This window comes from Vanacampus margaritifer, chromosome 2 (assembly GCF_051991255.1).
Source record: "Vanacampus margaritifer isolate UIUO_Vmar chromosome 2, RoL_Vmar_1.0, whole genome shotgun sequence".
NCBI classification, from domain to species: Eukaryota; Metazoa; Chordata; class Actinopteri; order Syngnathiformes; family Syngnathidae; genus Vanacampus; species Vanacampus margaritifer.
This window is the reverse complement of record NC_135433.1, coordinates 46,940,225-46,954,060: the sequence shown is the minus strand read 5'-3', so window position 1 is coordinate 46,954,060 and position 13,836 is coordinate 46,940,225. Positions and strand designations below refer to the sequence as shown.

General features: G+C 37.3%; 1 protein-coding gene across 1 annotated transcript in view; it reads left to right on the top strand.

Moving 5' to 3' along the window:
• Nucleotides 1-498: 498 nt before the first annotated feature.
• Nucleotides 499-13,836, top strand: part of dhx30 (DEAH (Asp-Glu-Ala-His) box helicase 30) — a 14,985-nt gene continuing 1,647 nt past the window's right edge. Inside the window, exons 1-18 of the mRNA XM_077555867.1 lie at nt 499-700; nt 886-1,022; nt 1,119-1,229; nt 1,934-2,161; nt 2,240-2,389; nt 2,461-2,613; nt 3,847-4,302; nt 5,293-5,676; nt 6,758-6,836; nt 6,912-7,016; nt 7,090-7,265; nt 8,494-8,700; nt 8,796-8,877; nt 10,488-10,681; nt 10,759-10,918; nt 11,645-11,802; nt 12,955-13,058; nt 13,135-13,271. Coding sequence (XP_077411993.1) covers nt 511-700; nt 886-1,022; nt 1,119-1,229; nt 1,934-2,161; nt 2,240-2,389; nt 2,461-2,613; nt 3,847-4,302; nt 5,293-5,676; nt 6,758-6,836; nt 6,912-7,016; nt 7,090-7,265; nt 8,494-8,700; nt 8,796-8,877; nt 10,488-10,681; nt 10,759-10,918; nt 11,645-11,802; nt 12,955-13,058; nt 13,135-13,271 — 3,211 coding nt within the window. The 5' untranslated portion in view covers nt 499-510. The remainder of the gene's footprint in view (nt 701-885; nt 1,023-1,118; nt 1,230-1,933; nt 2,162-2,239; nt 2,390-2,460; nt 2,614-3,846; nt 4,303-5,292; nt 5,677-6,757; nt 6,837-6,911; nt 7,017-7,089; nt 7,266-8,493; nt 8,701-8,795; nt 8,878-10,487; nt 10,682-10,758; nt 10,919-11,644; nt 11,803-12,954; nt 13,059-13,134; nt 13,272-13,836) is intronic.

Below are 13,836 nucleotides of genomic sequence, written 5' to 3'. Positions count from 1 at the left end.
AGCAGCACTGTATATACACACATATATATATATATATATATATATATATATATATAGTATTTAATGTTAGCTCCTTTAATTCGTTTTTCTGTTTTGAATTAAATTAAACACACAGCACACTGCATCAAAAAGAACATAACTTGGAGATTTATCATTTTATTTATTTATTTATTTCAAATTAATGAAACGAATAACGCACATTAATCAATAAACAATGAATGCTTTAACTTAAAATAATGTTTCATAACATAGATACTTCAACAGGTAACAATAGTAATATGAGACCATGTTTAGCTATTGTTTAAAATAAAATTACATGCATTTGACAGGAATAGAAAATGATTTAGAAATGTACTTTTTTTTTCTTTGCTAAATATATAAACGCATTTTTCGAATTATTTTACGTAGAATGACAATGCGAAAACGTATTGTAGGTATAGTTTCCACCAGATGGGTCGCTACTTAGCTCTTTGACTACATTCCCACCGAAGAAGAAATTAAAGTTTAAAGATGGCGCTACCCGGCGTTTCACTCGTGTGTCTGAGAGCGCTGCGCAGCATATGTAAATGCCTTCCGACAGGAGTCCCGAGAGCGTCGCACTGGGGCGGGGAGATGCGCTGGTGCGGGGAGATGCGCTGGTGCGGGGCGAAAACGGTCAGCTTTCGACCGTACAGTACGTCGAGTTTCCAACCTAAACGAGGTGAGTGACACCGGTGAGCTAGCTGAAGCGGCTACCGCGACAGACGTCAAGGGCACATGCATGCGTGAAAACATCACATTCATTACTAGCCTGTTTCTTCATATCTAGCGTAACGATCCCCTATAGATTAGCATGATTTGTTCATGCTTTACCTTAAATTTATTATGTTTTATTTTACTGCGTAGGAGACGTTAGCCCCAACTTGCTTGAGGAGTTCCCAGACCCCAAAAGTCTCTTGAATAACACCATCGCTCGCTCAATGGGAGTCAACGACCTCTCCGACCTCATCCAGTACACCTGCACGGAGGAAGCTGGCGTCATGGTCAGGCCGACACTCGTTTTATATTCTAGACTTGTGCTGTATGTGTTATCGTGTGGTGAGGTCATGTTCTCTGGAATTGTGTCCGGTATTGTGTAGAAAGCCACCGTGACCGTGCTGTGGCCCTGCAAGATTGAGGAAGATGGCTACGCCTCCAAAAAAATTGACGCAGAGAGATGCGCTGCAGCAGCCGCTTGCCACAAGCTCAAAGTATGTTTTGGGTCTATTCAAATGTACTTTTAGTTTTTTTTAAATTTGCAACCTTGCTAACAGACTTTTTTTTTTTTAACTCATTTACTGCCAATGACGGCTATAAACGTCAAAAAATAATTGCAATTTAATAATTTCTATTAGTTAAACATTTTTTCCCACTTTTGTTAACAAGAATATGAAAACCTAGATTTTTTTTATTGTACATTGAGAACAGATATGAAATTTATGATTAATCGCGAGTTAAGTAGTGAAGTCATGAGATTAATTACGATTAAAAACTTTAATCGCCTAACAGCCCAATTTTTTTATAATTTTCTTTCCTTTTTTATTTTATTCATTCACTACCGTTGACGGCTATAAACGTCAAAAAATAATTTTAACTATTTTTATTAGTTTAACATTTTGTTTCCACTTTTGTTAACAAGAATATGAAAACTTAGAATTTTTTTATTGTACATTTAGAACAGATATAAAATTTGTGATTAATTGCGAGTTAACTAGTGAAGTCATGCGATTAATTACAATTAAAAAAAAGATAACCGCCTCTTGTCCCTAATTTTTAATCATCTTTTTTTTTTTTTTTATGAATTTATGGCAGTGAATGAGTTAATGAGAAGCCCCACACATGAAGAGGAAAAAATAGATCACACTTTTGTTTGTGTGTGTGTACCTTACATAATTTTCCTATGTTTGGCGTGCAGGAAATGGGTGTGATTGGTCCAGGCAATCAGCTGCCCAAGAAGAGATTGGGCAGGGGTAGAGGAGGATTACGTTCAACTCTTTACGATGACGAAGACTCCTTGGCTGACACATTGGAGCAGTCGTTCAAAAACTCATCTGACGTTTCCGAAGCGCTCTCGCTCTTCCCTAATCCCAAAGCCCTCTTGACGAAGGTGGTCCAAGTGGCCACGTCGTCCCGTAGTGGCAAAGTAAGTACATATGATTTTCGCCATTCACAGCTAAACAAATGTCATGCCAACGTGCTATTTATCTCGTGCTAACAATAGGAGTTGATACGGTTCACGACAAGAGGTGACAAGCTCAAGGCGTGTGAGCTGACCCTGCGCTGGCCGCAGGAAATGACTTTCACCGCGACGGCGAGCAAGAAAGTCACGGCAGAAAAGGGAGCGGCAGCTCTTGCCTGCGTGAAATTGAAAGTAATGAGTCTTGTACCACTTTCTCATTTTTGTCAACCGCAACTTAATCCGATCACGTGTCGACAATATAGGAGCTCGGGTTGCTGGATAAGAACAACGACCCGCTGACTCACGCCAAGTACCACAAGGGCAAGGTGAGGGAGGCGGCAGAACGTGAGCGGCGTCCTCTTCGGGTGGAAGTTCCCACGCATTTGGAGGAGCGTATGAGGGATTATTTTACACAGGTCAGTTGAAGCCAGTTTGATCCAAATTAATTAATACGTGGTTTGTTTGGGGAGGAGGCTCCATTTTGTCATGTTCACTCTCCGCTGCTGTCACTTTTCTAATTAACAACTGCGCTGTCTAATGCTATCATTTGTGGTAGTGTAACACTTTTCTTGGGGTACTAACTGAACACAAAAAACGGGTTTTCATTTGTGGCCAACTAGCCATAACGTAATCTGTTGCAATTTGACCTTGCTATTAGGTGGTTTTCTTGCTATTTTTCTTCCTTCTAAGTGGGACCAGGTACCAGTCAAAAAATGTTGTTGTTGTTTTTAAGGGGAAATTTGTCCTAAAATTTTTTTACCATAAATGAACAATTCATCACCTCCTACAATTGAAGAAAACCTTTTCATTAATGAAATTAAAAATATAATATAAAATATATATATAATGTAAAAATAAAAATTAATGTTTTTTTTTAAATGACTGTTTATAAAAAAAAAAAAAACTAAAGCCTAACTATAACTGATAAAAAAAAAGGTCCTTTGTTTTCATCTTCTTCAATATATATCATGAGCTCCCGGAGAACAAATTTCGCACCGCTTAGGTGGGTGTGACAATCAGTGATACTTTAACTTTTCCGTGATTGATTTTAAGTGTATTTATTACTGTACGGCTGTGCAGAAGAACAAAGTTCTTGAATGGTTTTAATCTATATAATTGTACTTTATTACACAATGCATCATTTAAAAAAAAATCTTTAAGTCTTGAACTCAATGAATACTCCATGTATATATGTGTATGTATATATGTGTGTGTGTATATATATATGTGTCTGTGTATATATATATATATATGTATGTATGTATGCATATGTGTGTGTATATAAACTTAACAAAAATACTATTTCAGAAAAATAAAACAAACACTCTCTATAGACTAATTAAAATGAATTAATTTAAAAAAAAAAAGTCTAAATGAACCATGCATACATTTAAAAAAATATTTTATTAATCTTGAACTCAAATACTCCATATATTGAAAAAAAACATAATTAAAACTAAGCAAAAACACATAAAAAAAAAAAAATAAAAACAAACACACTCTAAAAACTAATTAAAATGAATAAATTGGGGGGGGGGGAATCAAAAAGAAATTATAAACTAACTACAAGGAATACACAAAAACTATTATAACCCTGTTTTGTATGCCTGGTTATAAACATAATGGTGTAATTCTTGTATTGATGACAGTATCCAGTGGAAGCAGAAGTGCAAAAACTCTATGAGGAAGAGGATGACGTCATCCACCAAGAGGGAGCAGAGGAGGAAGACTTGACACAAGACGCCATCACAGGCAAACCCTACCGGCCGTGGTCCCCTCAGGAAAGGATGCACCTCAACGAACGCCTGCAGGAGGAGTGGGAAAGCGCCGAGACGGGCCTGAGCACAGCGTTGCCGGTCGACGCCCACCGGCAGCGCGTGGTGTCGGCCGTGCACGCCGCCCGGGCCGTAGTGATCGCCGGGGAGACCGGGTGCGGCAAGACCACTCGAATCCCTCGCTATCTTCTGGAGGATCGCGTGATGGAAGGACACGGCGCCGATTGCAACATCCTGGTGACGCAACCACGCCGGATCAGCGCCGTGTCGGTGGCTCATCGCGTGGCCCAGGAAATGGGTCCGGCTCTCAGACGCTCTGTCGGGTATCAGGTAGATGACATTTTAACATATTTTATTTAACTAAGTCCTTATGGCAAGGGTTTGGTGCTTTTTAAGGGGAAGTCAAGTAAATAAAATAAAATATATATATATATATTTTTTTTAATATAGTATTTTCTAGGTGGCCTTACTAGTCTAAAACCGGTATTTTGATTTAATATTGCATAACTTATGGAATATAAATTAAGCAGCAAAATCCACCAGTGCTTCAAAATATAACATTACTGGTAACTTTTAGGACAAATAGTTTGCTTGTTAGTTGGAGAGCAATGATGTAAAAATCTAAAATAAAGTGCAAGTACTAAAAAATAAATGGATAAATAAATTAAATGGTCAACTATATTAAAGTGCAATAATAAAATAAAAAATATATTAATTGTAAAATAACACTATATAAAACAAAGCAATTCAAAAAAAATAATACATTACATTAATATCAGTAGATATACCGTACATTATGGGCTTAACCAGAATTTATTTTTTTTTTTGCCATCAAGGAATATAAATAGGTTGTTTATGTTATTTTTAAATTAGCTTTATATTACTGAAAATGCTTGGATTTTTTTCAAATTACTTGAAAATGTGTTCAATGTCTTAACCCTTTTCTTTTTTTTTTAACTGAATTTTTGGACAAATGGATTCCATATTGGATGTCAAAATAAACAGAAAGATAACATATTTACATATTTGCATTTCTTAGGTCAATGTGGGCATTTGATTGAATTTTCTACACCACTGATGGGAATAATTAATGAAAAATGTGTTATTTGAATATAATTTTTTTTTTTTTAAATATTGTTTTTGTGCAAAAGTCAGTGCTGACCTAAATTGGGAAAAAAAAATAACTTGAATAACAAATGTATTCGTGGATAAAATAACATTGTCAATGCTATGCCTTTAAAAAAAAAAAAAAAAAGAAAAACAATTCCAACATAGCATCTTCTTTAATCCAGTTAACGATTCATCCCGCCTTCTGCGCAGGTGAGACTCGAGAGCAGACCACCGGAGCAGAGCGGCGGCGCGTTGCTCTTTCTGACAGTGGGTGTCCTGCTCAGAAAGCTGCAGTCCAACCCCACCCTAAAGGGCATCAGCCACGTGGTGGTGGATGAGGTTCACGAGCGCGACGTCAACACGGACCTCCTGCTGGCGCTGCTGCGCTCGTGCATGAGCAAGAACCCCGACCTGCGGGTGGTGCTGATGAGCGCCACCGGCGACAACGAGCGGCTGGCTGGCTACTTCGGCGGATGTCCCGTCGTCAAGGTGCCCGGATTTATGCACCCTGTGCGAGATTGTTACCTGGAGGACGTGCTGAGAGAAATAGGGCGGCCCCCGCCACTTGAAAAGAGCGAAGAGTTGACCAATGAGGTGAGACTGGATGCTTTATATTTTGAATACCATGTGAATGAAGTCATGTGATTAAAAATTAGTCATTACTGTAAGAATTTTTTTTTATACAAAATAAATACAGTACAGTTGTGCTTATATAGCCTATGGTGGGGTATGTAAACTTTTGAGCAATGTGTAAATTGTATGTATATATATATTTATTTTTTTTACAATATATCTAGTAAAAACAGTCAATTCTTATGTTTTTCCAATTAAAAAATAAATAAATTTCCATTCATTCCATTATAGAACAGGGATGGTGTAAACTGAAGTTCTGGAGTTGTCCATAATATTCCATCAGTGCATAATTTGCTAATGGGATCGGCCACATCCTTCTTCTTTTTTCCTTCTTTTTTTTGGGCCACATTCTCTATGACCACTCATTGCCTAACCAGATAGACAATACTTCTTTAGATATGGACAGAATATGTGCAAAATTATTGCAAAACGTATGAACAGCAAACTAAAATTAAGTGCAAGAACTCATTCTGTGCATTTTTAAAAATTCGTATTGTTAATATTACTGGTGCACTATGTTTGTCCTGCATAAAATTCCAAATCCGCCCAATTTTTTTTTTTAGGGCTACTCAAGTTGTATAACTAGACTAAGCCATGTCGCCCATCTAGTGGTGAGTGGCAATATTACAACTTTAGAATACAGTAAAGTGACAATATATTTTTAAGAATTGAGAGAGAAAAAATCTAAATTGTTTTGCAAATATGCTTTAAAATATGTTTTTTTTTTAATTATTAAACCCTTTTAAAAACTTTTTTTTTTTAACAAACTTTTTTCCTGTTTTTTGTTTTTTAGGGAGAACGTTAAAAAAATGTAATAAGCATCTTCTTGTTTGCAATAAATTTTATAGATTACCTTTCTCAATTAATCAGGGTGCCAATACGTCAGTTGCCCATCTCTCTCATGACTATTACTTGAATTCAAGAAACATGATTGATAAAACTGAGCACAATGTTTGTAAAGGCGGCATTTCGACTATACCCTTCGTCGGTGACTTGTGCAGGTGTGCCTAATAGTGACTTTTTTCCCCCGTGTCCCCTACAGAGGCAAAGCGATAAGGTCAGTCCAGATCTGGATCTTGTCGCTGATGTCATCGAGCATATTGACCGACGTGGCGAACCAGGTACCAAACTCCCTCGTCGTCTCTCCATTGCGGCAGTTCATTGAAATCACCTTCCAAATGTCTCTCCTTCCGCAGGTGCCTTATTGTGTTTCCTGCCCGGATGGCAGGACATCAAGACGGTTCAAGAGACGCTCCAGATGAAGCGGCACTTTTCTTCTGGCTCGCACATGATCCTCCCATGTAAGAACTTAAACATCCTCCATTTAAAATGCAAAAACAACAAACATCTCCCCTTTTTTTGTTGTGGCTTCAGTGCACTCTAGTTTATCAGTGGCAGACCAGCAGGCAGTATTCCAGCGCCCCCCACAGGGCCACAGGAAAATTGTCTTAGCCACCAACATAGCGGAGACGTCCATCACCATCGACGATGTTGTGCATGTGGTGGACGCAGGGACGCACAAGGAGCATAGTTACGACCCGCGCACCAAAGTAAGGCTGCAGACAACATTTTGGTTTAATTTTCGTGCATGTGGAAGAAAAGCTACTTCGCATTCAAAGTAGTCTCTTGTCAAGCAACAAAAAAAAAGTTTTTAATGAAGGGGGCTTTATTTTTATTTTTTTAAATGCATATCAATTTTAAAAAAACATTGACTATAACAACATATATTAGCAACTTTGTTAGATTTAAAAAGTTGGAATATTACAGCAATAGTCATTTCTACAAGAAAGTATATAATGTTGCAAGAATAAAGTCTTTAGTCATTTAAAAAAAAGTGACTTATTTTTTTACGTTTAGAGTACATTTAAAAATGTATGAAAATTTATGTGAATAAAGTTGTATTTCTGAAACAATATTTACACCATTGAAATCACATTTTCACTAAACAAAACTGTCTTTGAGTAATTGTGACTGTTTTTTATTTATTTTTAACATTTAATAATTTGAATACTGTAATTTTAAGGAATCTTGAATTTGAATTAGTGTTGTCACGATACCAAAATTTTGACTTCGATACTATACCTGCATAAAATACCTCGATACCGGTACTGAAAAGATACCTCGACAAAAATCTAAAAGCAGCAAAATTAAAACTAACACAGGAGCTACAAATTATTTTTATATTCTAATAATTCCAAATATTAAGACTTATACGTGTTAGTTTATGTATATACTGTATGTGCTTTCACATTGCATGCCATATTCTTGAAGTCCTGTATCTGATGTCATCTGTTTTAAAAATTGGTCATACAGTGGCACTCCGATGACTCTATGCAACGTTGCTTGAGTTTGCGTACATGTCTCTGCTCTTCTCCATTCTGCTCCCAACTACTTGAATAAGTAACCAAATAGCCTACTTGAAACTGGGAACGAGGTCATTCACACTCAATTTTTTTTTTTTTTAGAGGAAGTGTCAAAAATACGTCACAACCTGTCGCTCTGTCATTCGTCTGAGCTTTTTCAGAATGTGCAGCAACCAGGTGTGTTTTTGAATAAATAGTGAAATTAAATTTCTTTAAACTTTCAAATACTACAGTAGTATTAAAAGAAATGCAAATATATTTTAGGGGGGAAATCATGATGCTGCAAGAACAATATACAAAATATTAGAACATCAAATTGTGATATATATTTTTTTTCCCTAATAAATGAAAAACAAAAGCTGGATTATTATTTAGAAGATTTGTGGTGTCTGAAGGTGATTTGTGCCGTTTGCAGGTGTCTTGTCTGGACACGGTGTGGATTTCGCGGTCCAACGTGACTCAGCGCAAAGGGCGAGCGGGCCGCTGCCAGCCGGGCCAGTCGTACCATCTGTTCCCACGCAAACAACTGGACGCAATGACGCCCTTCCCCATCCCGGAGATCCTGCGCATCCCCCTGGAGAGCCTGGTGGTCCAGGCCAAGATCCACAGTCCTAAAATTAAGGTCGTTCCTCGACCGTCGTGTTATTTGAATGCTTGAATGTCTTCATGGCATTAAGTAACGAGCTTTTTTTTTTTTCCGTATGCGTGTCCTTGCAGGCTGTTGACTTTTTATCGCAAGTGTTAGACAGCCCCGAACAGGAAGCCGTGTCGGATGCCGTCCAAAATCTGCAAGTCATTGGTGAGTTTTCTATACTGTACTGTGTTCATAAATTTATTGGTTATGGTGTGAAAGAATAGAATAAAGAGCTTCTTTTTTTTCTGGTGCCGTTGTAACCAAAACTGTAGCACCTTTCAAGGCAATCAGAGACCAGAAAAAAGTCATTTAATAAGAGGCATAATATTAGGGTCACACTGGGGGGCAAAAACGATAACAAAAAAGAAAAATAAGAATATTTGAAGAGTGAAATAATGGTAGTATTAAAATAGAAAACTTAATTTTAAAACTAGTTTAGTATGTTAAAATATATTGAATATTGTGGGTCTTTTTTTTATTTTCTTTTTTAAGCAAAATGTAAAGTAAACTTGCAATATTACAATAGTGAAGTCCTTTTTTTTTTCTTTACAAAAAATTCTAATGTTGAAGAATCTTTATTCTTACAGAAACAGTCAGAATTGTTCGGATTAATGTTAAAATTGGATTATTAATTTAAAAAAAAAAGTTAATATTGCCAGAATAAATTCATGTTTTGGAGGGACACTTATAAAATTGGGGTTTACACAAGATGTTTACAAGTTGATAATAAAATGTGATTTAAAATGTAGTATTTTATATGCTCTTTTTATATTAAAGAAGAAAACAGTAATGTTTTGAAATAGTGAATATGACTGCGCTAAAGTTGCTAGAAATGTCTTCTCAGAAATCTGAATAATTTGTGTCACTTTGAAGTAAAACGAACCTTGAATGTTATGAGAATTTTTTGGGGGGGTGGATATTGCTGCAATAAAATACAAGGTGGGGTTTTTTTTATGAAAAATTGGAACAGTTGTATTTTATTATAATTATATGAGAAAAAAGTAATTGCAAGCAAAACGCAAACAAATATTTTGGGGAGATTTTTTAAAAAAATATGAGAATAAACTTAAAATTAATAAATAGAAAATAAATATAATAACAAATACAATAAAATTTAATTAAACAGTAGTTTAATAAATAAATAAAAGATCAAACAATAGTTGTTTTTAAAAAAAATAAATAAAAATTTAAAGGTTGAGAAATATTGCATCTCAGATAAATTTGTGTAAAAAATTCATAATGTCTAGATATTACATAAAGAACCAACACTAAGCAACTATCAGTTTGTTGATTATGGGGGCGCCATATGGACAAAAGTGGTAATGTTATGCCTGAAGGAAGACCACATTTCCCATGAGGACAAGTGTATTGCGTCGTTTTTTTAAGCTCACGCCAGTCAAATTGACTTCCGACTTTGTAACGAATGGGGAAAGGGGGAAGTGACGTTATGCCATCAAGCATTCAGCACATTTGTAGTTTTTGTGTGGCAGTGTTTCTACCACCCTCCTCAAGGTTGTTTAGTGCCAGTAAAAAATATACAGACCCCCTCAGGCCATGGCAAAACTACCATTCAACTAGTTTTAAGTTTAATATTTTTAAGGTTGAAAAGTTCCTTAGTGCTACTTTAACGAGTCATATTCCACAAACACAATAACAGTATTAATCAGAATACAGTGTTTAGACTAGCATATAATTATAACAAATGTTTTTGAGGTTGACTTTCCTTTTATAAAAAAAAAAAAATGTAATTGTTCCTGATTGTTTTGTTCCTGCAGGCGTCCTGGACCAGCAGGAATCGCTGACGCCTTTGGGCCAGCGCGTGGCTTTGATCTCATGTGACCCGCGTCTGGGCAAAGTTCTGGTGCTGGGCGCCATGTTCCGCTGCACGTTGCCTCTGTTGTCCGTGGCCGCCAGCCTGACGCGGGACCCGTTCCACAACAGCCTGCAGAACCGAGCGACCGTCGCCAAGGTGAGGCCGACCAACGCTTGACGTGGTCACGTTGGGCATCTGCGCGCTCGCTCATCCGTTGCCGCTGTCGTCGTCAGGCCAAAGCCGTCCTGAGCGGCTCCAGCTGCAGCGACTACCTGGCGTTCAGTCGAGTCGTGCTGGGCTGGAGGAGACATCAGCAGGAAGGAGGCCGCGACGGTCGAGACAGATACTTGGAGGAATTCTGCTTGTCCAAGGCCAGCCTGCGTTTCATCAATGGTACGCTATAATATTAATAATATACAAATCAAGTCGTAGCATTGCAATATTACATTCAATTTGTATTTTGAGGTGGCAAAAATGGTAAAAACAATTGAGTCTGATTCAGTAATTTTAAGATTCTTCAGTCTTGTAAGTAAAGCTGTATTATTCAAATAATGTTCAGATAATAAAGTAACATCTTGATTGTGAAGGACTAGTCATTAAAAAGTTGGATTTGTACAAATTTGCAATAATGCAGTCAAATTTACAATAAGATCATTTTCATGAATAAATTCAGTTACAAAATCTTCTTGAATAATACAAGATAAAGTTTTTTAAGGTGACGTGGGTGTTGTGAGTTTGAAATTAAGTCATAAAATTGACATCATGAATTGTATTTTTTTGCATATTAACTGAGCAATTTTAAATATGTTAAATTATTCAAAACAAAAGGTGCAGTCTTGTGAGATTGTCATTTTTTATTGTGGATTATTTTTCACAGTCCTTTAACTGTGTAGTATAACTTTATGAAGTACTTACTATAAAATTAACCAAATTTGTATTTGGAAGCCGTATGTGTCCACCTTTATATTAAGAGTATGGAAAACTTGAAAAAATAAGTATTGTACATTTAGAACAGCTATAGCGTGCGATTAAGTTAACTATGGAACTTGTGCGATTAATTATGATTTAAAAATTGTAATCCTTCATCCCTCGGTTGTTGTTGTTTTTTTTTCTGCACAGGTCTCATTTCCCAGTTCAGCGAGAATCTCCGTGAGGCTCAACTGGTGTCCAGCGCCCGCGATTGCCAACGGCGCTCGTCGTTACTCAACCAACACAGCGAGCAGGAGCAGCTGCTCAAGGCCGTGCTGCTGGCCGGATTCTATCCCAACCTCGTTCAGGTACGAGCACGCTCAAAGGCCTCATTGCACAAATACAGTTTAGGTCTCAATATTAGTGTTTTTTTTTTTTAATCTGTAATACAATATTCAGCCTTGTCCACCCAGTTTCGTTAAATTATACCATTTGGTGGTTGTTGTTTTTTGGGGGCATTTTTTTCTTAATTTTACTAAATATTTCCAACAAAAACATTCATCATTTTCATTACCGTCATTGCAAACACAATGACGGTAAGATTAAGGCCATTCAGCATAACCTTGGTTCGAGCCATCCATCTGACTTCCACACACTCACTGCCCCCCTTCCAGCTCCCCTCTAACAGAAATGACGCAACTCATCCAAAAATCCAAGCCATCTTAACGCTGCGCCTCCCTTATCCCACTTATTTTTGCCATTATTCACTCCTCCCTCACCACTGGAATGGTTCCAAAATCTCTCCAAACTGCTGCTGTCACTCCAATTTTGAAAAAACCCGGTGCCGACCCCCTCCAGCTTCAACAACTTCCGTCCTATCTCCAACCTTCCCTTCATATCCAAAATCCTTGAAAAATCACTCGGGTCATTCAACTCAAGTCCTTTAAATCCGTCCCCTCCTCTGTTGCTTCGGGTGTGCCCCAAGGATCTGTCCTGGGGCCCCACCTATTCATAATCTACCTTCTTCCCCTTGGCAATATCTTCCGTAGATTTAATATCCAATTCCATTGTTATGCTGATGACACCCAACTATACCTTTGCACCGAACCCTCATCCACCCTACAACCCACCTCTCTCATGGACTGCATTTCAAAAAAAATAAAATAAAAACGTGGTTTACCTTAAACTTCCTGCAACTTAACAGTAGCAAAACCAAATTTCTTCTCACCGGCACCAAGACCACTCCCTCAAAAACAGCCAGCTTTTCCCTCACCTTCGACAAAACCAGTTTCACCTTCAACCCAAGTCAAAAGTGTGAGAGTCACCCTTGACGGTACACTTTCCTTCCAACGCATTATCAGCAACATTACCCGATCCGCATACTTCCATTTATGTCATATCAACAGTCTTAAATTCTATTTTTGGGTTAAACTCTTTTATTTTGCCAACATACGCATGAGCAGGATGGTTTTGGAGCGGTTTAGGTTCCATTTCCTAACAATGTTTTGTTTGCTATTTAGGTGAAGAGAGGCATCGTGACCAAAGGGGGGCGCTTTCGTCCCAACAGCCTTTCATTCCGCACGGCGGGCGGAGGCGTCGTCCTTCACCGCTCCACCGTCAATAGGTGCCATCATGCACTTTTGAAGACGTTCAGCGTATTTCCTGATTTTTGCCTGATGTTTTTTTTCATGATTTTCCAGAGAAAATGAGCTTCCTTGTCGATGGCTCACCTTCTTCGGCGCCGTCAAGTCAAACGGCTCCGTTTTCATCCGCGACTCATCGGCCGTGCATCCGCTCGCCCTGTTGTTGCTCACGGACTGCGACGTCACGGAAACGGGTGAGTTTCATTACGACTTTGCTTTGGTAGAAAATTTTGATTTTTTTTAGTTGTTGCATTGAGTAGTTGGAAATTAAATATTTTGTTTAAAATCATTGTTTTGGCTTTTTTTATTTTTTATTTATTTTTTTCTGCTTTTTCCAATTTATTTAAAAAAAGGCAATTTTTTTAAAAAGTGGACACTTTTTGAAAAGACAGACTTTTTATGTTGTTTTTGGAGTAACATTTTTTGTCAGTTTTTCAATGGAAATATTTACATTATATTCCCCCAGATGAAAAGTAAAAGCAAGTCAAATTTTAAAGAATTCAGAGACATTTTATTGAAACTGTGGATGTTTTATCTAAAGATGTTCAAGATGAAAAGTAAAAGCAAAGTTTAATTCTGTCTTTGAACGCTGTTGCCATGGCGATGCTCTGTTTGCCATGAAAAATGATGCTGCTACACACGAGGCCTGGCAAAAAAAATCCCCACTGTTAACTCATTCACTGCCATTGACGGCTATAGACGTAAAAAATTCAATTTTTGTTAAAAAAAAGTTTAATTTTAATTTTTTTAAATATTTTC